At 57.3% G+C, this 25,809-nt stretch overlaps 4 protein-coding genes across 4 annotated transcripts; 3 read left to right on the top strand and 1 right to left on the bottom strand.

The window, feature by feature from the left end:
• Nucleotides 1-1,574: 1,574 nt before the first annotated feature.
• On the top strand, nt 1,575-2,844 carry GMORB2_6026 (Alternative oxidase; the record flags this gene model as incomplete). The annotated part of the gene is made up of 2 exons (XM_035467996.1): nt 1,575-2,036; nt 2,134-2,844. The coding sequence occupies 2 exons, from the start codon at nt 1,575-1,577 to the stop codon at nt 2,842-2,844; spliced, it is 1,173 nt and encodes a 390-aa protein (XP_035321977.1).
• A 4,243-nt stretch (nt 2,845-7,087) lies between these two features.
• On the top strand, nt 7,088-9,372 carry GMORB2_6025 (uncharacterized protein; the record flags this gene model as incomplete). Its single annotated transcript, XM_035467995.1, has 2 exons — nt 7,088-8,300; nt 8,402-9,372. 2 exons carry the CDS (start codon nt 7,088-7,090, stop codon nt 9,370-9,372), a joined length of 2,184 nt encoding a protein of 727 aa, XP_035321976.1.
• A 1,157-nt stretch (nt 9,373-10,529) lies between these two features.
• GMORB2_6024 (uncharacterized protein) lies at nt 10,530-12,129 on the bottom strand (the record flags this gene model as incomplete). The annotated part of the gene is made up of 2 exons (XM_035467994.1): nt 10,530-11,497; nt 12,105-12,129. 2 exons carry the CDS (start codon nt 12,127-12,129, stop codon nt 10,530-10,532), a joined length of 993 nt encoding a protein of 330 aa, XP_035321975.1.
• A 4,795-nt stretch (nt 12,130-16,924) lies between these two features.
• Nucleotides 16,925-25,760, top strand: GMORB2_6023 (uncharacterized protein; the record flags this gene model as incomplete). Its single annotated transcript, XM_035467993.1, has 8 exons — nt 16,925-17,092; nt 17,395-17,935; nt 17,993-19,104; nt 19,171-20,191; nt 20,261-21,463; nt 21,527-22,957; nt 23,278-23,855; nt 24,309-25,760. The coding sequence occupies 8 exons, from the start codon at nt 16,925-16,927 to the stop codon at nt 25,758-25,760; spliced, it is 7,506 nt and encodes a 2,501-aa protein (XP_035321974.1).
• Nucleotides 25,761-25,809: the final 49 nt, after the last annotated feature.

Genomic DNA, 25,809 nt, shown 5'->3' with positions numbered 1-25,809 from the left:
CCCCCCCCCCCCCCCCCCCCTCCATGTCCATCCCCAGCATACGTCACTCGTCAATATGACAACTCTTTCCCTCCTTCTTGTTGCACGACATATCAATATGAATATTGCAAACACTGCAGTTTTGTGCGCAGATTCCCACAATAACAAGAAAAAATGTCTCGTTGAAAAGAGGCATCCATTCATTCATATCACGCGCAGTAAAGCCCACGCCTATTTCGGAGACGACTGCGACTAATCCAGCTGCCCCTCCCCCTCCTTTGCCTTGGCTCGCCCACTACTCTTGGACGTCACAGATGTGACACCAGAAGCCATGACACACGGGCCATCCGTCATCGCACCCCTGCACCATGCACCATGCACAAGCATCACGGACACCGGCGCCGATCCACACCTCCGTATGCTCCAAAAGTTCAACACGACCTTTCTTCTCTCTTCTGCCTCCTACATCGGGGGTTCCCATGTAGGGATGGCGTTGGTGGGTGAGCTGCCACTGGTTCAGCGACTGGCGCAGTAAACCAAATCTCGGCCTTTTGTGTCATATGGGACAAGAGTCTTCTCCAGTAGTGAGTCAACTGTCACAATAGGCGCCTCTCTCTGCCGGAGTCGTCCAATCCTTTGTCCCATCCCTTTGCAGTTTACGAGTGCTCCTACGTCTCTTTGTCTATGCTCCCCAGTACGTGATACGTGTACAGCAAGTATTCCCGTCTGACATGACACTCGCCGTACCAGCCAGGTATCCGGGTTGTCGGGCACCTACCCCATAGGATATGCGTCAACGATTCCCGTCCGACGTAACTACCGTTGCGCATGCCGCTGCAATCTTGCCATTCTATTACGGCGAGACAACGGATGATATCGCTGTCCATGATACGTAACCATAAGTATCATTCGATACAGTGAGCCACGCCGCCATTATGTGCAGCTTCCAGAGCATGGTACTGGTAGTCGCCACTGCGGTGGAATGAAGACTGGCTGACCTCGTACGCATTCGGTTCTCGAGGTCACCAACAACCCTGACCCGTTCAAGACCGCGTCCATGGTGAAAGCATCATCATCTTGGTCGCCGTTCAACATCGTCGAATACCAGATGACACAAATCTCCGGCACCCGCTCGCCGAACCTGGTAGGCTTTGTCATGGTTCCGAAAACCTTGAACTTTGCTACCGGTTCCGGCCTGTTCCGACCCAGCTTACTCTCATTGCCAGTACGAGTATTGCTGTTATGCTACGTTTCGCATAGAGAAGCTCGCACTGGCGAATTCTGCGCGGTCACGTTCCATGTCTTGCCGTCCCGGTCATTTCTCGTGAGCTCGTTTGCTCTCTTTGAGGCGCCTTTTGAGCCTGAGAGCCCGAGGATGTCTGTCGTCTGACTCGGTGTGAGAGCCATTTGGATTTAAAGGGCCACGAGAGCCAGGCGAAAAGAGAGGGAGGAGAAGAGGCGTAGAATCGGCATAGCATTCATAAAATACCCCAGTTATTTTAACAGGGTTTACCACTCACTTGCCTAACCTTCAGACAATAGTCTGTCCTGGGCATTATCATTGACCTTCCATGGCACCTTCAACACACCACACAATGGCACGGTTAACCTGGACAGCAGCTCTTCGCCATGCAGAGTCCCCGACTCGACACTTTCGTCCATATTCACCATATGCTTCCTCCGGCCTGGCAGAGGTGGTGGCTTGCAGCGGCATCAACACCGGCCAGTTTGGCCGACCCCAGTCGCCGTCCCGCCGAAATTTCTCCACAACCCGCCCGATCCAGCTCCGCGACTTCTTCCCGCCCAAGGACACACCCCACATCCAGACCACCCCGGCAGCATGGCCCCACCCGGGCTACACAATGGACGAGATGACGGCCGTGGCCCCGGGACACCGAGAGCCCGAGACAGTGGGTGACAGGGCGGCCTGGCGCATCGTTCGTCTTGCCCGGTACTGGATGGACAAGGCTACGGGGATGGAGCGCTCGCAGTATGTGGATAGGAGGAATCCCACCACGGCCCTCAAGGCTGAGAAGCCTCTTACCGAGGCGCAATGGGTATGGCTCCCCTCTTTATCCCACCTTGTTCCTTTCCCCTCTTCATTCCCGCCCGTCTTGAATGAAAGCGCTATTGACGGACATGATGTTTTCTTAGCTTGTGCGATTCGTGTTCCTCGAGAGCATCGCCGGCGTGCCGGGCATGGTGGGCGGCATGCTCCGCCACCTCAGCAGTCTCCGACGCATGAAGCGCGACAATGGGTGGATCGAGACTCTCCTCGAGGAGAGCTACAATGAGAGGATGCACCTCCTGACCTTTATCAAGATGTGTGAGCCTGGCTGGTTCATGAAGACGATGATCATCGGTGCGCAGGGCGTCTTCTTCAATAGCCTGTTTGCCGCGTACCTCTTCTCGCCCAAGATCGTCCACCGATTTGTTGGCTACCTCGAGGAGGAGGCCGTGCATACCTACACCAGGGCCATCTACGAGATTGAGCAGGGCCACCTTCCCAAGTGGTCTGACCCCAAGTTTGAGATCCCCGACATTGCCGTCCAGGTGGGCATATCCCATCTCCCCCCCCCCCCCCCTCGCGGTTCTATGATTTCATCTTTTCTTCTCTTCTTCCAGACGTTGCTGACCTCAGTCCTGGGAATGCAGTACTGGAAGATGCCGGAGGGGAGCCGCACAATGAAGCACTTGATCTTGTACATCCGCGCCGATGAGGCCGGACATCGGGGCGTCAATCACACGCTCGGAAACCTCGTTCAGATCGAGGATCCCAACCCCTTTGTCAGCAAGTTCAAGGACCGTGAGGTGCCCAAGCCTGCTCTCAAGGCTACCGGCTACGAGCGATCAGAAGTTATCTAAGTACGTGGGACGTGTGCTCGCATATCCCGACTTTTCCATGGGACGCATCACACACTCCTATCCAATACTGTATTATCATAACCGCTCTTTCCGCTCCTCGGAACAGCCACGTCTTACCGGCATTTGATGAAACCACGGAAATCTGACATCATCAGACGTTTCTTCTCTCTCAGCTCCTATGTAATTCTATTATTAGTAACCAAGGGATAGATTGAGATGGAAAGCAAAAGGAAACAAGGCAGAAGTCAGGTTTCATCTACGAAACATGTGTACATCCCGCATCTTAGCTCCCGTGAATCTTCAATTCGGGTAGCGATGATATGCATATCTAGAAAAGACGGCTTAGGCCGCGTAATCGACCGAGGCTGGGAGGGGGTGAGAGGGGGGGGGGGGGGGGGGGGGGTTGTTTTCTTGGCTTTCCAACCAAAAAAAGATCAAAGCTGGAATAGTAGTGCCGATATTGATGCCTGCCGTTTATATGTACGTACCCTTCCTTTCAAGCAGTGATTGCTTCCCGCTGAGGCACGTAGAAATACTGATACTAGCGGCTACTCCGTAGTCCATGGAGGAACGGGACATGCGTCCATTTTTAGCACAAGCCAATATCATCGAAGTGACGATGTGCGTGCATGTACTATATGGGGGACGGGAAGCGGGGGGTGGGGGGGGGCGGTTGAGGCTAGGGGACCGATGTCTCGAATCGATGTGGCCGTGTACGATAAGGATTCCTCCCGTGGTTTCTGGAAAGACATATTTTCTGGCGGCCGTTACGTCTTGCCAAGTACATGCACTCGTAGTGTCATGGAGGAGGCCGGCTTGGCCATCTGGAAATTCATTACCGATGCCGAGAGTTGGCGCCATGGCTGCTGCGCCTCCATCCATATCGACTTCTGTCTCGAAAGGACTGATCTACCCTCGTCCATGCGGTCTCTGGGCGTGTACGGGAGACGCTCCTCTAGCTCAGGCTGCGAAGCGCATGTCAGAGGTCACTCATGTGTGACGATGCTGATTTTGTGTATGCGGTGTTGCTGCTGTACGAAGAAGTCTGATATCAGAAGGAACGTCGTTGGGCAGACACAGCCACGAAGATCTCTGGCAAGGGTCCTGTTAAGGTTACTCCTTCGGACGATCTCCTTCAAAGGCCTAAACCCGAGAGAGCGGGGACTCTCTTCTACGAAGCCGGATGCTCGGATGGGGGGGGGGGGGGGGGGGGGGGTGGTTGATGATCACCTTCAGCCCAAGCTGGGAGAGCTTCGCTACAGTCTACATGGATCTTTCTGTCTGTATTAATAGAACGTTTTGGGGGATGTAGGGCTTATAAGCCACATCGACTCAGCCCGGGTACGCGTGAAAGGCCATGATGATCACTGATCAATCACCGGCAGTACATATGCGGTTATATGCTTAACTCGATACTCTGGTCTGCGTGTCTTGAGGACAGGCACATGCACTGCTAATAATAGCCAGCCGAACCGATTGATTACGCTACCATTGATACTAGTCAGTAATAATACTACGATCTAGTACCGTAAAAGTAAAAGTGCATGTATCATAATGCACGGCACTCGAGATACTAACTGCCGCGATTCAATCCCGCAAAACTCGAGACCGGTTACTCCCCCCTCACCTCACTGCCCTTTTCTGCTGTCTTGGTGGGATACCGGTGAGACGGGAGATGATCGAGACGGCAGGAGACGGATGGCCACGGGGGGAAGAATTAGTCCGCGTCGTCATCCCGCAGGGAGCTGGCTGATGGATGTATATCGATGGGGTTGGTTATATGAGGGTCACTTGTGAGTCGATAGTCAAATGTTAGGCCGACTGCACGCTTCTCCTGGTCCGCTGTCCGCTGTCCGCTGTCCGCTGTCCGGCTGTCCGTCGATATCGCTGTTTTCTGGTCTGTAATACAGTTAAGCTGTGCATTATACGGACATGTCTGTCTGCTTGCGCATGCATCATTGTAATACGACCGGAGGGATATGACAGCATCTGCTCATTGGTCTCTTGGCTGGCCCCTGCCCCTTGTCAAGATCAACCGGTTGGGGCAGTTGCATAGAAGACCTGCTCTCTTCTATCCCCCCCCTGAAAGACTCATACATGTACCGAGAGACTGGCCCGTTGTGGAATCCGGTGAATGTAACTGGCCGACTGCACGGTGATGGGAACTTTGAGGGTAATATCCGTTCGCACATGCACGCACATACACACCCATACACACCCATACACACGCACACACACACACACACACACACACACACGCATACGAGTAGAGAGAGAGAGAAGGAGAGAGAGAGAGGTACGGGGAGGGGGAGAGGGGGAGAGGGAGAGAGGGAGAGAGAGAGAGATGGAGATGGGGAGAATGAGAAACATTATTGCTATTAATACTCAACGACTAGTACTGATATTACTACTACGCGTGCTGCATGTATGAGTACTTGTATTGCATGCAATACATATCCGTACCCGTACAGGCAAATCACAACGTCTCCACTAAAGAGGCAACCCCCATCTCAGAGACAAGGCAGACTCGTTGTCACATAGCTGAAACGGAGACCGCGGGCCCGAACCCCTTGGCACGTCACTTGTCTTTTCTCGAAGCCGGAATACAGGTGGGTTGATGAGTGGGCATTGAGCATTGATTAAACTGCATGGGTTTCGACCTAAATCCCGGTTCGCGCCTAATAATCATACTATACCGATATGTACTATTAGTAGTAGTATCACTGCTAGTACGAGTAATAGTCGATACTAGCAGCAATAGTAGTAGCAGTAGTAGCAGTAGTAGTGGTAGTAGCAGTAGTAGTGGTATTCATCGACCAGGAGGAGAGGAGAAAACTCTGGGCTCCCTTGATGCCCCTACGAGCTGTTCGGCAAAAGTCTCTTCGCACGGGTGAGTCGTCATCGTTGTCAGCATCGCTATGCGTCTCCTCGCATTCGGGATCGCTCCTACATGTATACACGTACGAGTACGGCCACTAGGAGAGACAGCTGATGCTCTGCGTACGGGCATCGGTTACTATATATCACTACTCCCCCGTACATGTACGGAGCATCATCGCTGCTAATACTAAATCTACCCATCTCCAGCAGGTATCCGTACCTACAGGTAGTGATGTGCACTCGTAGTAGTATCATCACCCGTAGCATTCGTACCTCGCCAAGGTGTCCCTCCGAAATCTCCCACCTTGTCTCCTCCTCAATGCTCATTCGACAGGCTGGTTCCCTCCCCGCCAGAACTGCACAGCCTCATCGTGGAGCACCCACCGACAAGACTAACCAGAGGCCCTTGTTCCTTGCCGGTCCTCACTTCTTCTCCTTCTAAGGCGGGAGTGATGATAGCATTATGATTCTTATTACTATAATTATTTTACCGATCCGAGGACTCGTACGAGTTATGTACGGCCTGACCTTGTTGCCGTCTGTCCTCATCTCTCTCCCCACACCTGGCACATATTAACCCGTACACACACACACATACACACACATACGCACACATACACACATATACACACACATACGCACACATACACACACATACATATACAGACCCGTTTCAGATTTCCCGGTCAGACTTCGCTCCCCGAGCCCGTTGCCTGCCCGTGGCCTGCCCGCTGTCCCGTCGTCTGCCATTACTGCGCTTGCAGCGCCTACAGGTCCCCCACCTGAAAGTCTACAGGTCACCCACCACCCAGAAGTCGCCTGAGAGTCACCCGAGGTCACCCAAGGTCACCCACGAGTCCCCCCGTGCCCCTCTCCAGGTCCCATCCCACTCCCCGACAAGCTGTCATCATCCTACCCCGAGGCCAGACCAACCCCGAACCCCAGAACCACGATACCCAGAGTACGAAGGTGATTGTTTCCTTTCGCCATACCACCACCACTACCAAACCGGACGCATATACTCGATATACCCGTACTCGTACACGCACACGCACACGCGCACGGCGGGCACATCTATATTTACACGCACTCACTTGCACGTACATACAAGCCCACTTGCCACGCGGCCCTCTCACACGCTCTCGTCCTCTCACAGACTCACACACACACACACCCCTCCCCTCCTCTTCCCCGCCGTCGCCCTAAACCCCGTCTCCGCGCTGGACCCTCTCCCGATATATCGCAACACAGCCCTGTCGATTTGCAGCCAAGCGCTGGCACTCCCGTCACTCCCGTCGCTCCCGTGCCTGAGAAGGCTGATTCGGCTTTCTGCCTTGCCCTCCGTCCAGAGCCCGGCCACGGCATGGACCACCAGTCCCAGCGCGGCCGGTCGCCCCCGGTCGGCCATCATCATCATCAGCAGCAGCAGCAGCAGCAGCCTCCTCATATACAGTCCCATTCCCCCTCACCGTCCCCGGCTCCGTATCAGACGGTAGGAGGAGACCCATCCACCGACCTCGGCCTCGCCCTCGACAATCACCAGCAGCATCGCCAGCAGCAGCAGCCATACACCGTCGGCACCGACCCCAACCTTGACGCCTTTGGCAACAACACAAGCTACTACGATCCAAGCCCCGACTTCACCCAGCAAATGTCCGGCGCAGTACCCCACGACCCGGCCGTCTCCTTCCCCCCCCAGCCCCAAGGCGACTACCTCTCGCCCAACCTCAACGACGGCGATTTCTCCCTCTTCCCGCCTCCCACCAGCCAGCCCGACCAGTACAGCGCACCGCTGTTTGACCAGGGCCTCAGCCCCAACGACATTGGCTCCATGGCCTCGCCCCAGCAGCACTCGTCTCCCACCCCGCCTCACCTCTTTGCCGACGGCGCCCAGCATCCCGGCTCGGCCCACCAGTCTCCCTCCTTCACCCACCAGGCCCAGTTCCCCTCGCCTGTCCTGGGTGGCGGTAACCACACGAGAAATCCCAGCCACGCGTCGCATGCCTCCCTCGGCCCAGAGGCCGCCCTTCTCCCCAACCAGATGGGCGAGTGGTCCCAGCCGCAGTTTCAGGGTCACCGCCGTAGCCCGTCGGCGCATTCCGACGTCTCGTCCGTGTCGCCCTCGCCCAACCTCATCTCGTCCGACTCCTTCGACGACTCCAGCCACTCGCCCCTCCAGAGGGCCTCGGATGGGAGCATGTACCAGGACGTCCTCGGCATCGGCAACTTCAGCATCTCGGATCCCAACGTTGGCAGTCCCGTGAACCCGGGGCGTAGCCCGTCTCACAGCCCCGCCATCAGCCCCCGCGCTCACCCTCAGCAGATACCCGACATGGGCGCCCGGGGCTACGGCCTCGCCCCTCCCAGCGTAGGATTCGCGGATCCGTCCGCCGGCTACTCCACCTATCCGGTCCAGAACGAGATGTTCCCCAACCTGCCGCAATCGAGCGGCGCCGACATGACGCAGATGGCGCCCCCGTCCATCAACATCGACTATGCGCCGACGAATTCGCGCACCGGCGGCTACGAGGGTGGCAAGCAGATTGACCAGGCCTCCCTAACGCCACCCGAACGAGGTCAGTACCAGTCAACAGGCCATCGCGGCTCACCGCAGGGGCGCACGGTACATGCGGCGCACATGGCGCGGTCGGGCCGATTGCTAACTGTCTGGGGATAGGTCGTCAGAGAGGTCGTCAACGCGCAGTTACGGACCCCTTCCACCCATCCGGCGGTATGCTTGGCCGGCCGAACCAGGCAGGCCGTCATCGCCAATCGCCCTCGCCGAGCTCGGCTGCGTCTCCGCGATCCGACGTCTCACGGTCCCTGTCGCCTCACTCGGGCGCGTCGCCCAACAGGCGGAGGCAATCCACATCGTCCGTGCCCAACAACGTCATCGCCCTGCGCCTGGCGGACCCCGAGTTCCAGACGGGACAGGATGCAGGCACCAGCAAGCGCGTGCAGAAGCACCCAGCCACGTTCCAATGCACCCTGTGCCCGAAGCGCTTCACGCGCGCGTACAACCTGCGATCCCACCTGCGGACCCACACAGACGAGCGACCGTTTGCGTGCACGGTATGCAGCAAGGCGTTTGCGCGCCAGCACGACCGGAAGCGACACGAGAGTCTCCACTCGGGCGAGAAGAAGTTTGTCTGCAAGGGCGACCTGAAAGCCGGAGGGCAGTGGGGCTGCGGTCGGCGATTCGCCCGCGCAGACGCTCTGGGTCGACACTTCCGCTCCGAGGCCGGTCGCATATGCATCAAACCCCTGCTAGACGAGGAGATGCTGGAGCGCCAGCGCCAGTGGACCGACGACCAGATGCTGCAGCAGAGCGTCAACCACAACAGCATGGTACCGCAGAGCATGCGCGTCGACCCGGACACGGGCTACCCCATGGACGCCGGAGGCCACTTTGCCCTCCCCGCCGCCCTGCTCGCGCAGTACCCAGCCCTGGCGCAGATGAGCTTTGCAGGCCCCGAGATGGGCGGCATAGACGAGGACATCAGCGGGCGTTCGTCGTTTGACGCAAGCGACTTTGACGACGGCGAGGACGGAGGTTACGTCAGTGGACCCGGGACGGGGTACGGAGAGGGTGGAATGGGGCAGAATTTCGGCGAGATGGGCTACGTGAGCGATATGGGAGCGAGGTGATGCCTTATTTTCTCACCCACCCCCTCGCACGCTCAACCTTTGTTTGCTTCCTCGCACACTAGACTGCCGCCCCCTCTCTGTTTGGCTCGCACGCTCGGCTCTGTTATATCCCCCGCCTATTGTATATACCCTACCTCGCCTTCCGGGCCGTTATATGCTGCGCCTTGTTGCTCTTTTCAATGAGGACGAGGGCTTTCTCATGACTCTGAGATTTAAAGGGACTCTTGAAAGGAGAGTCTCTTTTTTGAGGAGTGCCTCGTCTTGTTGTTTACTCTTCTTCTTCTTCTTCTTCTTTTTGTCTCTGTCTTCTGTCTCTTGTGTCTGTCCGACATGTTCTCTTCTTCTTGTCTTGTTGGTATATCCATCCGATATACTATCTGGTCTTCTTCCGGATCTGGCTTTGTTTCTTTTTGCGATTCTGGCGATCATTTGATAGTATACGAGTACGGGACCCATGGTAAACACCACCCTCGCCTTATGGATTTACGGTTGGGAATAGACGGAGCTGGTCAATGATACCAAAGCGGGGTTTTCTTCATTTATCCTTATTGTTGTTCTACTGTCTCCTTTCACCATCCTTGAGGGGTCTTCTTCTTCTTCTTCTTCTTCTGTAAACTCAAATTTACTCTATTTGGTAAGACTGGACGGTAGTTTAGAATGTATGTACATAGTAATGAAGTTTTCGGGGTTGATTTACCTGTCTTGAGCAACTCTTGGAAAGAAGAGGAAGAAGGAGGATATGTGTGTGTGAAGATGTAGCAATATATTACAAAACGAGGACATTGCGGTGATGGATTGTCGATAGGATAATACGTCACGAATACTCCCTCCGACAGTAGTAGTCGAAACGTACAAGTGATTGATTATTTTTATTTTTATTTTATTCTTTGAGAAAAAGCAAGTCCACGGAAAAGTAACAACTCGCCCTCTGCCTGTTGAATGTGCTGTGCCCCAATTATATACATGCAGCGTTCAGTGTATGTTTACAGTATTGTGATGATGGTGATGATGTGATGATGGTGATGTGATGATGGTGATGATGTGTGATGGTGATAATAGTAGTAGTAGTAGTAGTAGTAAGCAGTAGTAAGTAGTAGGAGTGAATGAATAATCGAGATGCATTGTGAAGGGCATGGTCAAGATTCGAGCAGCCGATATCATTGCTGGCCAAATGACGACGAGACGGACTGATCCCAGGCCTGGAAATGGACGATGTTATCCTCAGCCTCCTGTATGACCTTGGAGCATAACCCTCGGTGGGCGATCTGCATGGTATGGCAGACGAATGGCATGAGGAGGGAATTCGCCTCGACGACGATGGCCTCGTGGAGGTCGTAGTCCGTGGGTGGCGGCGGCGGCGGTACGGGCCTGCCGTTCCCCAGCGGTGACGACGACGACAGGGGACTCGTGCCCGAGGAGAAGGCGTCCGGCGTGGAGTATTCTGGCGAGGCGGCGGAGCCGTCATCTCCGTCCGCCGTGTATGCGCTGGCGCCGGTGCTCGTGTTTGGTGAAGCGAGCGGCGGGGAGGAGTTGGCGTTGACGTTGACGTTGACGTTGTCGGGGTTGGGGTTGATATTGGCATCGGTGTATCGCGGCCGCACGGTGAACTCGCACCAGCCCGTTATACCCGCGGCGCCGTTGGCCCTGACGCGGATGCCGTCGCACACGCGCTGGAAGTAGGCAGGGTACGTGACCTCCTTTGTCAGGCCGGGGGCGAGGGTGATGAGCTCGAAGATCTGGTAACTCGTCACGGATCCCGGGGTGGACCTCGTCGCCGCGCTCTCGTTTCCGTTACTGACATGACCGGAGCTGCTGTAGTTCGTGGGGGTATGGTATGGCGTGCTGCTGTTGCTGCTGCTGCTGCTGCTGCTGCTGCTGTTGTTGTTGTTCTCGGCGGCTGCGGTCAGGGAGGGTTCGGGAGAGGATGGACCGTAGAAGAATGCGTCGTTGGCGACGGGGCCGCCCCCTTCGGGGGTCTCCTCGAAGTGGGAGAGGGTCCCCAGGTTGCGGATGACAGGGCTGATGGTCTGTAGTGTGGCGATGACGACGCTGGGCGGGATGTGCGACGGTATGGGAACCGTGACGGATACTTGACGCTGGACTCTCATGACGATGACGACGGCGGCTATACCCTGCTTCTGCTCTTCTTCATGCCTGCTGCTGAGGAAAGGGGGGGGGGGGGGGGGGGAGGCGGAGCTTGGGAAGAGACGGAGAGGGAGAGGAACAAGGAGGAAAGGGGGATGGAGAAGAGAAGGAGATGATTTGTTTCAACTTGTATCCGGAAAAAAAGACAGAGATGGAGAGACTGAGAGAGAGAGCGAGGTAAACAGGGCAAGGGAGCGAGGCAGGGCGGGGGGGGATTATGCCGTGTTTAGATATGACGAGGGCGCGTGAGATTGTGTAATACCATCAAGCGTCGCGCGAAGAGGAAAAGAGAGGGGATGAGGGGAGAGAAAATGAATAACAAGTTGCCAATTGATGGTATTCCAGTCTGGACAGTTCATATTCTTACTTTGGTCTCTCCCTCTCTTCTGTTTCTGTTGGAAAGAAATGAGAGGGAAACAAGATTAATTAATAGCCTCGTATCGTCCTAACTGGATTTCGTCAAGAGGGGGGGAGGCCAAAAAAAAACCGACAGGGACCCTCCACAGCGTTTTGTCTGGTTCATCTCTTTTTCTCTTCTCGCCCAGGCTTTCGGTTCCTTCTCAGGATGAAGGCTATCGCCGTTGAACATATGCCGGCTGTCGCGACGGCCATTGTCGTCAAATAATTCCATCTCTGATTTGATAGCGACGATGCTCATACGGAGTAACACTGCTCGTACTAGTCATATCAGTGGCAACAATCTGTACAGATGATTACTGTGCTGTGAGTCGTGACCGGAGCATCATCATCTACGGGTACGAGCACGAGCAATATGAGTACATATACTCGTATACTCGTACATGTAATCTGTACATAATCGAGAAACCGGCCGGAGGACTCCGAACATCCACAGTTCCGGCTGCAAGTGCCATGTTGACCCACCCCGATGCTAAATGCCGCCGCTCTGGAAGAGTGTACTTGGGCATTCGGGGATAGATGCCGTTGGCGAGAGGCCGAGTGGTGGAGGGAGATTACCTATTAGATGGGACGTCCCATCATATTAGATAGTCTTGATATCAGCACGAGACCTAACATCGCGGAGCCTGGACTCGGACCGTCACCAGCAGTAACAGAATCACGGCACGACAAATAGCCTCGGTCTTGTTGGTTCTCGCTCTCGGGAAACTCCCCCGCTACCTCAGAACGGTCCGACAGACTGGTTGCTCTATAGACAGTTGAGTGGAAAAACCCGCGTCCTTAGAACCAGCCCAGACAGCCCTAGACAGCACTTGGACGAGTAGGACGACGCCACAATGTGGAGCTTGGCGATATTGACAGCCGGTCAGTCCTCCAAGAAAGGCACACTGCCCGGCTTTGAGCCATTTCCCGCACGTGTTTCGTTGAATCCTTTTTTTTATTTTTTTTTTTTTATTTTTTATTTTTTTTATACAGGCGAGTTGGTCAAGTTGAAAGAGGTTAGAACAATCATGCCAGCGAGACCTGGGGTGGCAATATAACCGCTATTGTCAATAGTTGAAGCTCTGCAACAGTTGACAAGACCGAATCATGGACCGGGACAGATCGCGGGGTCGAGTAGCAGGGTCGTGATGTGTCCATATCACCGCTTCGAAGTATCGGGTGGTGGCCCCAATGGCGATGTTAGTGATCGAATCTTGGAAAACACCATCATCGGCTCTGGGCCACATCGGTTGGCCCCATGCCCGTCCACCGGGGGACAGTCTTGAACAGTCGTACCATTCCGCAGCCGGTGCCGGCCACGGTCATGACACACTGATCAGCAGCATCAATAACAACACGACGACATGTCGGGCCCATCTCCATGCAGCTCATTCTTCCAAAGTCTTCTATGCATGGAGGAGGCTGGAGATGAAACAAGCGAGCGAGCAAGCAAGCAGAAGCAAAACAAAGAAGAAGAAAACATCCACATTTCCCATGAATAATTTTTTTTTTTCACCAGTGTTACGCCGTACCCGTACAACACATACAAGTACACGTATTCTGCCACTTGGCTGCTGGTAGCCACATTCAATTGAGCGGTGAAGAAAATCGAGGGACCCGGCAAACCCGACAACGGCTCGGGGAGTGATTTGAATGGCTACAAGGTCCTTTCAGCTCCCGGGGTTGGGCGTGGAATGACGAATGGTGTCGTGCAACTCGGAAGCTAGTGGTCTCGCTTTTGTCGCACCACGAGGGCATGGACTGAACTTGGCCTGGGCGACGTGCTCGCAACGACGCAACGAGAGACCGGAGCTCTACTCGTACATGTGTAGACTGGAGAGAGCTGGCTGTACAAGTACGGGATACATGGGCTCTGGCGCATGGCTGCCCAGCCCCGCAGGTAGCAGTACCTTGCCTGCACTTCGTTGGCCTTGTTTTGCCTCTTTCATCTGCTCGCTGCGTAGCAATGCTGCGTAGTAATACTGCGTATGGGAATCGTTGTCGTGGCAGAGCGACCGCGATTACGTACATTTGCTGTGCTGTCGCTGATGCCACTCCATCTTCTGGTACCTTGCTTCTGGGACAGGTCTTTCGCGTGAGATGACTGACTGCTTCTGCTTGTCTCGACCCTTCCCTGTCCTCCGCCCAGATAAGGGCTGTGTGCAGGTGTGATGCACGGACAAACATGGGTGCACGCACTCACACACGTGCAATCGCACAGAATTTCTCGTCAAAACGATACAATGATATTCGTAAAGCAGCCCGTACACCTTCTGTAAGGCAGTCGAGTTTCGGCGGTTACCAGCACCATACAAAGGGATATAAAGAGACTACTACAGAATCAAAGTAAGTAATATGCCTCGAGAGAGTGGGGACGAGGTGGTCTGGCCACGACTATGCGTATGCAAAAATACCTACCCCCCCCCCCCGTAGTGTGCAGCGGCCCTGCAGTTTCGTTTTGGGGGGGTGTTCTTCTTCTTTCTTTACGCATACTCTGTACATATGTCGGTCACGGCCACAGATCTCCCTCCCGCCTGTGCATGGATGGGCATGGTCCATGGATAGGACAGGATGACGGTCCCGTGTCGGACAAGAGCTGCGCTGCCTCGCGCACATCAACCCCGATCAACCAAAGAAACGATTGAACAAGAGGGAGGGGCTGCCGATGAGGAGCTGCTGCAAGGTGATGAATGATGGATGGTGGCCTCGTGCCATCGTAGGAAGCATGCTTGGGGTGGACTATCATCTGCATGGCCGAGCAGGGAGAGGTCGAAGGAGGGTCAGGGAGGACCTAGGAAAGGACGCCTTGCCCGATGAAAGTGCTGATGATGGTTGGTGTGGTGGGTATATGTTGCATAGGATAACGATGCCAGTCACTGGCAGCCAGTTGCGGTGCTCGGATGGATGCAGCATAGATATATGATGGTGGTCATGGGGTGGTACGGGTGGTGCGGGTGGTGCGAGTGGCGGGAAGATCCCAGTTCCCTACGGGTAAAGTACGACGCATCATGGGCTAGAGCGTTGGTAGGGACCATATATCGACCATTGTAGTGACGTTAGTGGTTTACTGGCTGCCGGTGTGCTGCTAGTAATACTCGCGTCCACATCCGTGATCCATGCGTGTGCCAGCGTGAATGAGGCAGCTGCTATTGATGGTCCTGCCGCTGTTGCCCCGCCCCCAGCCTCCTTACACGGAATGACTAGAACAGCAGGGGCGGCATTCGCTCTTGCCTCTGATCTTTCTTCTTCTTTTCCCACGTTTAACAACGTACTATCTCGGCGGAATGCAGTAGTAGTAGCAACCTACGGGTAGTGGTCCTATTTCCCTACCCCTACATCTCGTACTCTTGTCGGTAGTGGCACAGATGTCAACCACAGCCGACATACTTACTGCCCGTCCCCGTCGATCAAGATAACCGAGACAATCAAGCTTGTCATACTCGTGGAGCGAAAAGAGCACCGGCCAGACCACGACCGCGACCGCGACCACCACACCACACCCACCACACCACACCACACACTCTCTCGGCTGGGCCACCCTACCTGTGCAGGATATTACCTCGCCTCATGCCATCGGCCGCAAAGGCCAGGCTCCGGCAGACGGGTCCGGCCTTCCAAAGTGGACACGCACGACAGCGCCGTCCTTATGGACCATCAGGTATCAATGCTACTTACTACTCGTACTTTCTACCACGTACTTGTTCATGACTGACCAGCTAGTACGGAGCACGGAGGAGGAGCAGTAATAATAATACATATGACCGAGTAGGTGGATGGAGAGATGGAACGATGCCAGCGAGTGCCTCTGCTTCTTACTAGAAAGAGGACATCCATCGTCTCGGACCACCATTCGATCGACTCGACCACTTAAACACTTGACCACCCGATAGGTGGGCCTTATTAAAGTGCTGGGGTCTCCCACATCCTATGATCATTGCCGCGCCTCTTTACTACCAGTAATAATACTCGTACTACGCCGTCGTAGTATCCTGAGAAGTCAGTCACATCATCACAAGAGGGGGGGGGTTTGGTGATGAACAAGACGAGAATTTTCCTTCTTCTTCTTACCCGATCATTTCTTTTTCTTTCTTTCTTTCCTGCTCACACACTTTCTCCCTCTCTGTGCGTGTGAACCGGGTATATTGTTGTTTGTTCGTTACCCCTCGTCAATCCTGCTGGTTCCCAGCTTTTTTTTTTCCCTTCCTCTCTACCCTTTTTTTCTAGCCCCGGAGGGGTCGTCGACTATCCCTTTACAGAGTGAAGAAGGCCAAGTGAGCAATCATTGGTCAACTCGGGGGAATACTGTCACCCTCCGTTTTCTCCCTTGTGTGGTGGTATTCTTCGATTAACTAGGGGGGGGGAAGAGGCCAAAGAAAGGGACCCCTTTGATTTGTCTCATTGCCATCACGCCCCTACATCGTACGTACGTGAACTGCACAACTGCAACACGCTCCTAGTTTCTGATTCGGGCGTGCGGGGGTTAGACCAGCAAAAGTCGTCCATTACAGTGACGCCAGAGACGGGACAAGGATCATATTAACGGACCGGGGGCCCTGGGATTGTCGCCGACATCATACTTATTATTCTCTCTTTGACACTTCTTCTCTTTGGGGTTTAAAAAAAATAAGGTGGCAGGGTCGTCAGCTTTCTGTCCTGACCTCCAAAGGAAGGGCTCGAGAAAAAGAAAAATCGTTGCCGACTTCTGTGAGGTTCTCGATTGGTGTTTTATTTTGCTTCAACGCAGATTCCGGTCTCGCACACAGCGCATAACCAGAAACCCACCTACCAATTATTCACGACACAGCCGACGGGGCTGGCCTCTTCTAGCTGAAATTCCCCGGCCAACCGTCGCATTTCCCCTCAACCCAAACGGAAGAAGAAAAAAAAAGATCAATCCACAACAATCGATCCGACGAACCTTCCCTCGTTAGCGACAGCCTCTGTCCCACAGCAGCGTCCATGATTGCGACTCCGATTTGCCAGCAGCATACGAGCTACATCTTCCACAATGGCTACGGCCGAAGTGTTGGTGTTCACCGAAAGCTTCAGCGCAGACGGTCCTGGGTCGTCAGTAAACACTACCTCGCGGGCTGGGTGGGATGAGAGATCCCTCTGCGCACAGCTGGGCTTGATCGCACAAGCTTGGCTTCGTTGTCGGCACAAATCTACTCCCTCTGTACGTTTCCTCTCGCTTTTGTTCCTTCGAATTTCCACTACTATCATCATCATCATCGTTCCACACCTCTCTTTTACCCCTCCCTCCTCTTCTCTTTCCCACATCTACCCGCGCCGAAACCCCATCACTTTCCAAGGCGCGAAAACGTCATATCAGTGCACACCTGCTTTCTCTCTCCTGCCATTTCATAGCAGATACGTCAGTCTCTTGCTCAAGGGCTAACCTTGTTCGCTTCGACTTAGACTCGACACATCACACTCCCAACTTCTTCCCTCTCCTCAAATCCGAAACGAACCCTTCAGAGCCCGCTGCTGTGGCCTCGCCGGGAGCCTCGCGACCACAGGCTACCAGAACCACCCCCAGAGTACCCCGATGAGAGCAGCAAGACGCCCCCGGAAACGGACGACTATGCCCGTCAGAACGGTCCCCATCTCCCAGACACATCCCCGGAGCCCACCTCGGCCTCAGCGAAAGCGCACCCCACCGAGAATTGTCTACTGCCGGACCCTTTCCCCGGAGCCTCGGTAGACTTCCTGTGGCAGGGCGGCTACCGTGAACACGCCAAGAAGAAGAAGAAAGCGGCCGGCACGCCCATGCCCCTCGGCGGGGGCGGGGGCGGTGACAACGGCGGCAGCGAGGAGAAAAAGGACGAGGGCAACGCCGGTAACAATGAAAGTCTGGGCGGTGGTGGCGGCGGCGATGCCGGGAACGATGGAGATGGCGGCGACGGAGGAGAAGGCTGGGCAGATTTCACCAGCGCCAAGGACAAGAAGAAAGGCGATGCCGATGTCGCCAACGACCCCTCGGCTGACCCCGGCGACACCTTCCAGGAGATCAAGCTGGGTGATGACTCGAAATTAGGCCTCCACCTTGGTACGACTACTACGAGAATTGGTTTAGGCTCCTGGGCAACCAGTTGGACCAGTGGCGGGAACGGCTGGGGCTGGGGTGGTGGCAGCAAAGTTGCCACCACTGGCGCCGAAGATTCCAACCCCTGGGGAGGTAAAAAGGGGAACGACAAGTCCAGCGTCGCTTTGGGGGCCATGGACGGGTCCGCCCCTACCGACTCGTGGGGCTGGGACAAGAATGGAGCAAAGAAGGACGAGCCAGCCGCCGCCGATGACGACTGGTTCGTCCCCGGGTCCAAGAAGGACACCAAGAGGAGCCTCCTCGACGACTTTGCCAGCCCCTCTGACACTCCCCCTGCAGCCCCTGATGCGCCCCCGACAGACGGTTTCTGGGGCGCAGCCAACAAGGGCAAGAAGGGCAAGAAAGGCGGCCTCTACGACGACGTACCCCCGGCAGCAACCGGCCTCGACGACGACTTCGGTTGGGGCGCCACAGGCAAAAAGAAGAACTCTCTCTTTGCCGACGATGAACCCAAAGAGGACACTGCAAGATCTGGAGGTGCCGGCTGGGACTTCTGGGGTTCCGCAAAGAAGGTTATTGACAAGAAGACCACGCTCCTCGGTGATGTCCAGGACGACTCCCAAAAGGACGACCCGTGGGACTCGTGGGGTAGCGGCTCCAAGAAGGACAAGGACAAGAAGGCCACCGACGACCTGATCCAGCTTGACGAAGGCCCCACCGCGGGCGGCGGCGGCGACGACTTCTTCAGCTCCTGGGGCAAGAAGGAGAATAAGGATGCCTTCTCTTGGGCAGAGGACGGCAACGACGACTGGGATCTAGGGACCAAGAAGGCAGAGCCTACTGCGGAGGAGAAGGCCAAGGCCGAAGCTGAGGCTCGCGAGATCGCCGCTGAGGAGGAGGAACTGGCTGCGCTCGAGGCGAAGAAGGCTTTGAAGAAAGGCAAGCTCACGATGAAGAAGGATAGGGACCGTTATGAGATCCTCAAGGCGAATTCCGACAAGAGAGTCGCAGACAAGGCTGCCAAGGAAGCTGAGGAGCAAGCCGCTGCCGCCAGCCAAGCTGCTGCCGAAGCTGCCGCCGCCGAGGCCGAGGCTGAGGAGAAGGCCAAGTCTGACGCCCGGGCCGCCGAGATTGCAGCGGAAGTGGAGGAGCTCGAAACCCTCGAGTCCAAAAAGGCCAAGAGGATAGGTGGGAAGCTGATGAAAAAGGACAAGGAGCGCTACGACATTCTCAAGGCCCATGCCGAGGCCAGGGCTGAGGAAGATGCAGCCAAGGAGGCTGCCGCTGCCGCCGCCGCTGCCGCTGCTGAACCTCCTCCGCAGCCTGAGGAGCCGGCCGTCGACGAAGACAAGGCACGCCAGGAAGCAGAGGCAGTTGAGGTTGCCGCTGAAGAAAAAGAGCTCGCTGCTCTTGAGACCAAGAAGGCCAAGAAGGGCAGGCTCGTCACGAAGACTGACAAGGACCGATACGACGAGCTCAAAGCCAAAGCCAACCAGAGGGCCGAGGCAAAGGCCGCCGCTGATGCTGCTGCCGCCGCCACCCCAGAACCTGAGCCCAAAATCCCACTCGAAGTCCCTGATGCCCCTCCGGACGACGACGGTGCTAGCGAAGCGCAAAGGATGGAGGTCGAGAAGGAGGAGGCTGAACTAGCAGAGCTAGAGATCAGAAAAGCCAAGAAGGGCAGGTTGGCTAAGGCGGCTGACCGGGAACGATACCAGGTCCTCTTGGACCGGGCCGCAAAGAGGGCCGAGGAGAAGGCCGCCGCGGAAGCTGCTCCACCACCACCAGTCGAGGAGCCTCCCGCTCCAGAAGAGCCTCCCGCTCCAGAGGAGCCTCCCGCTCCAGAAAAGCCCTCGGCCGCCGTCGAGAACGCCGCAGATGCTGCCTCCCGCGAAGCTGAGGAGGCCGCGATCGCTAGTGAAGAGGCTGAGCTGGCTGAGCTGGAAAATAAGAAGGCTAAGAAGGGTCGGCTGGCTAAGGCGGCTGACCGGGAACGGTACCAGGTCCTCTTGGATCGGGCTGCAAAGAGGGCTGAGGACAAGGCCGCCAAGGAAGCCGAGGCAGCTGCCCCCCCCCCTGAACCAGAAGTGCCTGCAGCCCCCGAGCCACCCGAAGAGCCCCCTATCACGCCGGATGCTAGCGACGCTGCAGCACAGGAGGCCGAGGATACTGAGGCTGCGGCAGATGAGGCCGAGCTGGCTGAGTTAGAAATCAAGAAGGCCAAGAAGGGTCGGCTCCTCAAGTCTGCCGACAGAGACCGCTATCAGGTTCTGCAAAGCCGCATGGCCGAACGCGCAGCCAAGAAGGCGGCCAAGGAGGCCGAGCCAGAGCCGACTCCTCCCGCACCTGCTGAGCCCGAGCCTGAACCAGAGCCTCCCGCCGCCGCCGAAGACGACCAGGCGGCGATCGATGCTGAGGAGGCCGAGCTGGCCGAGCTGGAAATCAAGAAGGCCAAGAAGGGGAGGTTTGCCAAATCCATCGACCGGGATAGGCACGCTTACCTCAAGGAGCGCTCCGACAAACGTGCCGAAGAGAAGTCTGCGAAAGCCGCTGAGGAAGAGGCTGCCGCCGCCGCCGCCGCCGCCGCCGCCGCTGCTGCTGCTGAACCGGAAGTGGAACCGGAACCGGAGCCTGCAGCACCAGCTGAGCCTGAGGTCGCTCAAGCTGAAATCGATGCCGAGGAGCTTGAGCTTGCCGAGCTGGAGACCAAGAAGGCTAAAAGGGGTAGGCTCAACAAGTCGGTCGATAGGGAAAGATACGAGGTCCTCAAGGGCCGTTCTGACAAGCGAGCGGCCGACAAGGCAGCCAAGGAAATTGAAGAGGCCGCCGTCGCTGTCCCTGAACCCGAACCTGAAACTGAGCCGGCTGTCGAGGCACCACCCGCTGAGTCTGGAGATGGCCAAGCCGAGATCGACACCGAAGAGGCCGAACTCGCTGGCCTGGAAGCCAAGCGCCAAAAGAGGGGCAAATTCGTCAAACCTTCGGACAAGGAGCGATACCAGTACCTCAAGGAGCGATCCGTCAAACGAGCCATCGCTGCGTCCATGGCACCTCCCGCTGTGCCCGATCCACCGGAACCCGAAACCACGGCCGAACCGGAACCGGAACCAGAGCCTGAGCCTGACCCTGAGCCTGAGCCTGAGCCTGAGCCTGAGCCTGAGTCGGTCCCCGCTGAGCCCGAGATCAGCCAGGCAGTCATCGACGCCGAGGAGAAGGAGCTTGCCGACCTGGAGGCCAAGCGTCAAAAGAAGGGCAAATTTGTCAAAATTTCGGACAAGGAACGATATGACTATCTCAAGGGCCGGTCCGAAGAGCGGGCTGCGCATGCTGTCGCAAATAAACCAGAGGAGCCGCCTGAACCGGCCGAAGAACCACCGGCGCCGGAGCCAGAGCCTATCGATGTGACCCCTGCTGTCCCCGAAGTCAGCGACGCCGAGATCGCTGCCGAGGAACTGGAGCTTGCTGAACTGGAGACCAAGAAGGCCAAGAAGGGAAAGCTGAGTAAGTCTTCCGATAAGGAGAGATATGCTGTGCTCAAGGAGCGCGCCGATCAGCGAGCCGCAGCAAAGGAAGCTGCTGAACAACCCTCCGCCGAGCGGGAATCGGAACCCCTCGTACAGCCTGCTCCCGAAGAGGCTGCTTCCCCGGACGACAACAACGACGTCGAAATTGCTGCCGAAGAGGCAGAGCTTGCCGACCTGGAGATCAAAAAGGCCAAGAAGGGCAGGCTATCCAAAGCTGCTGACCGGGAGCGGTACGCAGTCCTCGTGGAGCGTGCCAATCAGCGGGCCGCAGCCAGGGAGGCCCCCACGGCCGAGGAGGAGGTGCCGCCGCCGCCTATCGAAGATGTCCCGCCTCAGGCTCCTGACCCACCGGCTGCGGAGGAGCCCGTTGTTCCGGAAGTCGAAGATGAGGCCATCATTGCCGCTGAAGAGGACGAGCTAGCAGCCCTGGAAATCAAGAAAGCCAAGAAGGGCAAGCTGTCCAAGGCCTCGGAGCGTGATCGCCATACCCTCCTCAAGGAACGATCCGACAAGCGTGCTGAGGAGAGGGCAGCCAAGGAAGCGGAGGAGCAGGCCGCCCGCGAGGCTGCGGAGCAGGCTGCTGCGGAGGCAGCGGAAGCTGAGATCGCGGCAGAGGAGGCGGAGCTCGCAACCTTGGAGGACAAAAAGGTCAAGAAGGGACGATTGGTCAAGAAGAGCGAGAGGGACCGGTACGATGAGCTTAAGGAGCGCGCCAACAAGAGGGCTGCCGAGGCCGCCCCCCCTCCTGCCCCCCCCGATCCTGCTGTACAGGAAGAAGGAGAAGAAGTGCCCCCCCCGGTGCCTGACGCCCCCGAAGCACCCGAAGAAGGCTATGCCGCCGCTGAGGCTGCCGCCGCTGAGGCTGCGGCCGAAGACGAAGAGTTTGCCGCCCTCGAGGCCAAGAAGGAGAAGCGCAGCAAATTGAGCAAGACAGATCGTGCTAGGTACGATGAGCTCAAGGCTAAGATTGACAGCAGGGGTGACGGTGGCGTAGATGAAGAGGCCACCGCCGCTGCCGCCGCTGCCGCCGCTGCCGAGGCGGCCGAAGCTGAAGCTGCTGAAGCTGCTGAAGCTGCTGCTGCTGCTGCTGCTGCCAAAGAAGCCGAGGAGCAAGCCGCTAAGGAGGCCAAGGAGGCCAAGGAGGCCAGGAAGGCGGAAAAGGAAAGGGAGAAGGAGAAGGAGAAGGAAAAAAAGAAAGAGAAGGAGAAGAAGTCGTCCTCCAAGGATAAGAAAAAGACCAAGGAGAAGGAACCGGAGCCGGAACCAGAGCCAGAGCCGGAACCAGAGCCGGAACCAGAGCCGGAGCCGGAACCTGAACCGGTACCGGAACCAGAGCCCGAGGCCGAACCGGAGCCGGAGCTGGATCCCGCTGAGGTGGACAGATTACTGGCCGAGGTGGATGAGGGCCGCAAGCCCAAGATCACGAATGATGCTTTCAGCTTTTGGGGCCTTGGAAGCAAGAAGAAGAAGGGTATGTGTTTTGACCTTGTCGTCTTCTTTTTCTCACTGCGCTTACTGTCTTTACCCCGTCCCCCCCCTCCCTTCTTCCTTCCTGTTCATCTTTTTTTTGGTCATACATCTCTCCCCTCGATTCCCTCGCAAACGATAGCACAGTGCAATCCGATGTGCAGAACGGCTGAGCATGAGACCGAACCCCCCCCGGTATCACGCTAACTATGATGGGATTGACTTGAATCTCGTGTGTGCGACGCGCGCCCACTCACAACTCTGAACAATCCTGGTGCTGGTACGATTTTCAGGAAATTGGCTACTGACTCATCCCGTTCATAGAAACTCCCCCGGAGGACACGACACCATCAAACAATGATGGGTTCCTGGGCTTATCGCGAAAGTCGTTTGGTGGCAAGATCGCCGAAAGGCTCAAGACGTTCGAGGCGGTTCCACCCCCGCTAGATGAACCCGAGCCCGAGCCAGTTGCCGCCCCGCCATCCCCACCGCCCGAGCCGCCGGTCTCGCCGCCGCCGCCGGTGGAGGAGAAGTCGTTGAAGAAGTCCAAGAAGTCCAAGTCGGTCCCCGTCGTCGAGGCACCCCCGCCACCACCCCCGCCGCCCCCAGAGCCCGTCATCAAGGAGGAGCCACTGCCTGTGCCCCCGCCATCCTCCAGGAAGAAGAAGAAGGATTCCGAGATACCTGGAACGTTCCCCGAGGAGCTTGACGACGACGAGCCCGTGCCCGACATGACGGCTCCATCTCCCAAGAAGGAGAGAAAGACCAGCAGCAAAAAGAGCAAGTCCAAGGCTGCGGATGCTGCGCCTCCACCCGTACCCCAGCCTCCGCCGGCCGTCCCTGACGCTCCCCCATCCCCGCCCCCCGAGCCCAAGTCATCGTCCCGGAAGGATCGACCCAAGGTCAATCGCGACGGTAGCTCATCGTGGGGAGCATGGACGGCATCTGGAGCCGCCAAGGAAGAAGAAAAGAAGGAGGAGAAGAGGGCCAGGGACCGCGCCGATCGTGCTGAGCGTGCCGAGCGTGAGCGTGCCGAGCGTGAGCGTGCTGAGCGACACCGGGAGAGGGAGAAGGAGAGGGAGAAGGAGAAGGAGAAGGAGAGGGAGAGGGAGAAGGAGAGGGAGAAGGAGAGGGAGAAGGAGAGGGAAAGGGAGAAGGAGAGGGAGAAGGAGAGGGAAAGGGAGAGGGAGAAGGAGAAGGAGAGGGAGAGGGAAAAGGAAAGAGAGAAGGAGAGGGAGAAAAAGTCGTCGTCGCGATCCAAGGCTGAAAAGGAGAGGTCCTCAAAGCGATCGGTCGACAAGGAGGAGGAGAAGAAGAGCGGCTCGTCCAAGGGGTCCAGCTCTGACAAGGCGGAGCGCTCGGCTGAGAAGGTCGACAAGTCTGAGAGGCGCAGCCGCAAGTCTGGCATTTTCAGCAGCACGCCGCCCGTCTCGAGGACCATGCCGACGAGGGAGAAGCGGGCCAGCACAAATGGCCGATCGTCGCGCCGGGCCTCGGTGGACGCACACGGCCTCGTCTCCCCGCCGCCCGAGGAATCGCACCCCGAGATGTCATCCAAGGCTGCCAAGATCCTGGGTGTGGGCGCCGACAAGATGTCGAGCAAGAGCTCCAAGCCTCGTAGGTCTCACCACGGTGACGAGGAGGGGCTGATAGCCGAGGCCGAAGGCCGCGCCCCGACGTCTGAACGCCGACGCTCGCGGCGCGCCACATTGGTGGAGGACGAAGACGTCATCATGACGGATGCGCCCGGCTCCAACGGCACACCTTCGAAGCGCGGCACGTCCACAACGAGGAAGGGCGTCATCTCGGGCCTGTTCAGCGGTTTCATGACGCCCAAGGCGGAACGTGTCGAGCCCGTCAAGCGCCGCAACACGTACACCACGACAGACGACGAGGGCAGGGGTGCCGTCACGGACGGCGACGTGCCCATGGCGGATCCCGAGAGAGAGGCACGACGGGCAGCGCGCCGCGCTAAGCGAGCAGAGCGCGAGGCTGCGGCGGCGGCGGCCGAGGAGGCAGCAGAGGCCCGCAAGGATAAGGAGAGACACCGTGCTCGCCGGCGCAAAGGAGATGAAGATGCGGACCGGGAGGCGCGCCGCGCCGAGCGCCGCGCCGCGCGCCAACGTGAAGAGCAGCAGCGTGCCGAAGAAGAAGACAGGGAGGCACGTAGGGCTGAGCGGCGCCGTATCCGCAAGGAGAGGGAGGCTGCTGCTGCTGCTGCTGAGGAGGCAGACGAAGCCGCGCGCCGAACCTCCAAGCGAGAGCGCCCTCGCCGATCCCAGCCTCACCAGGTCGACCCGTCAGATGATGAGGCGGAGCGCCGGCGCAAGCGAGACGCCCGGCGGGCCGCCAAAGAAGGCGACCCAGTACGGCCTACCGAGAGGCTGAACCGACGCGCCACAGATGCCTCGGTCGACGAGGCCCCACCACGGAAGCAACGCCGACACCACTCCGAGCGGGAGAGCTCGTCGGCTTGGCCTGTGTCGGGGACGTCCACGTGGGTCAAGGATCACTCTGACGCGCCGCCCCCGCCGGCAGACCAGCAGGGCGTGGACGAGCAGGCTCGTCGCGAGGCGCGTCGGAGTCGGAAGAAGGGCCGCGCCTCCGGAGCGGAGATGACGGCCGACGAGACGGACGATCAGCGACGGAGGAGGCGGCGCGAGGAGAGGGAACGCGAGAGACGCATGGCTGCTTCGGACGGTAGCGACGAGAGACATGGACACGGAAGCCGTCACAACTCGGTCCTCGCCCCGCCGGAGACTGCTACGACGCCTAAGACCAGTTGGTGGAAGAAGTTGGCCGGTTGAGAGGTTCGAGGAAAAGGATACGAGAGGGGCTATAAAAAAAAAAAAGGGG

The sequence above is a fragment of the Geosmithia morbida genome (genome assembly GCF_012550715.1).
Source record: "Geosmithia morbida isolate 1262 chromosome Unknown scaffold_5, whole genome shotgun sequence".
NCBI classification, from domain to species: domain Eukaryota; kingdom Fungi; phylum Ascomycota; class Sordariomycetes; order Hypocreales; family Bionectriaceae; genus Geosmithia; species Geosmithia morbida.
This window is presented reverse-complemented; position numbering and strand designations above follow the sequence as displayed.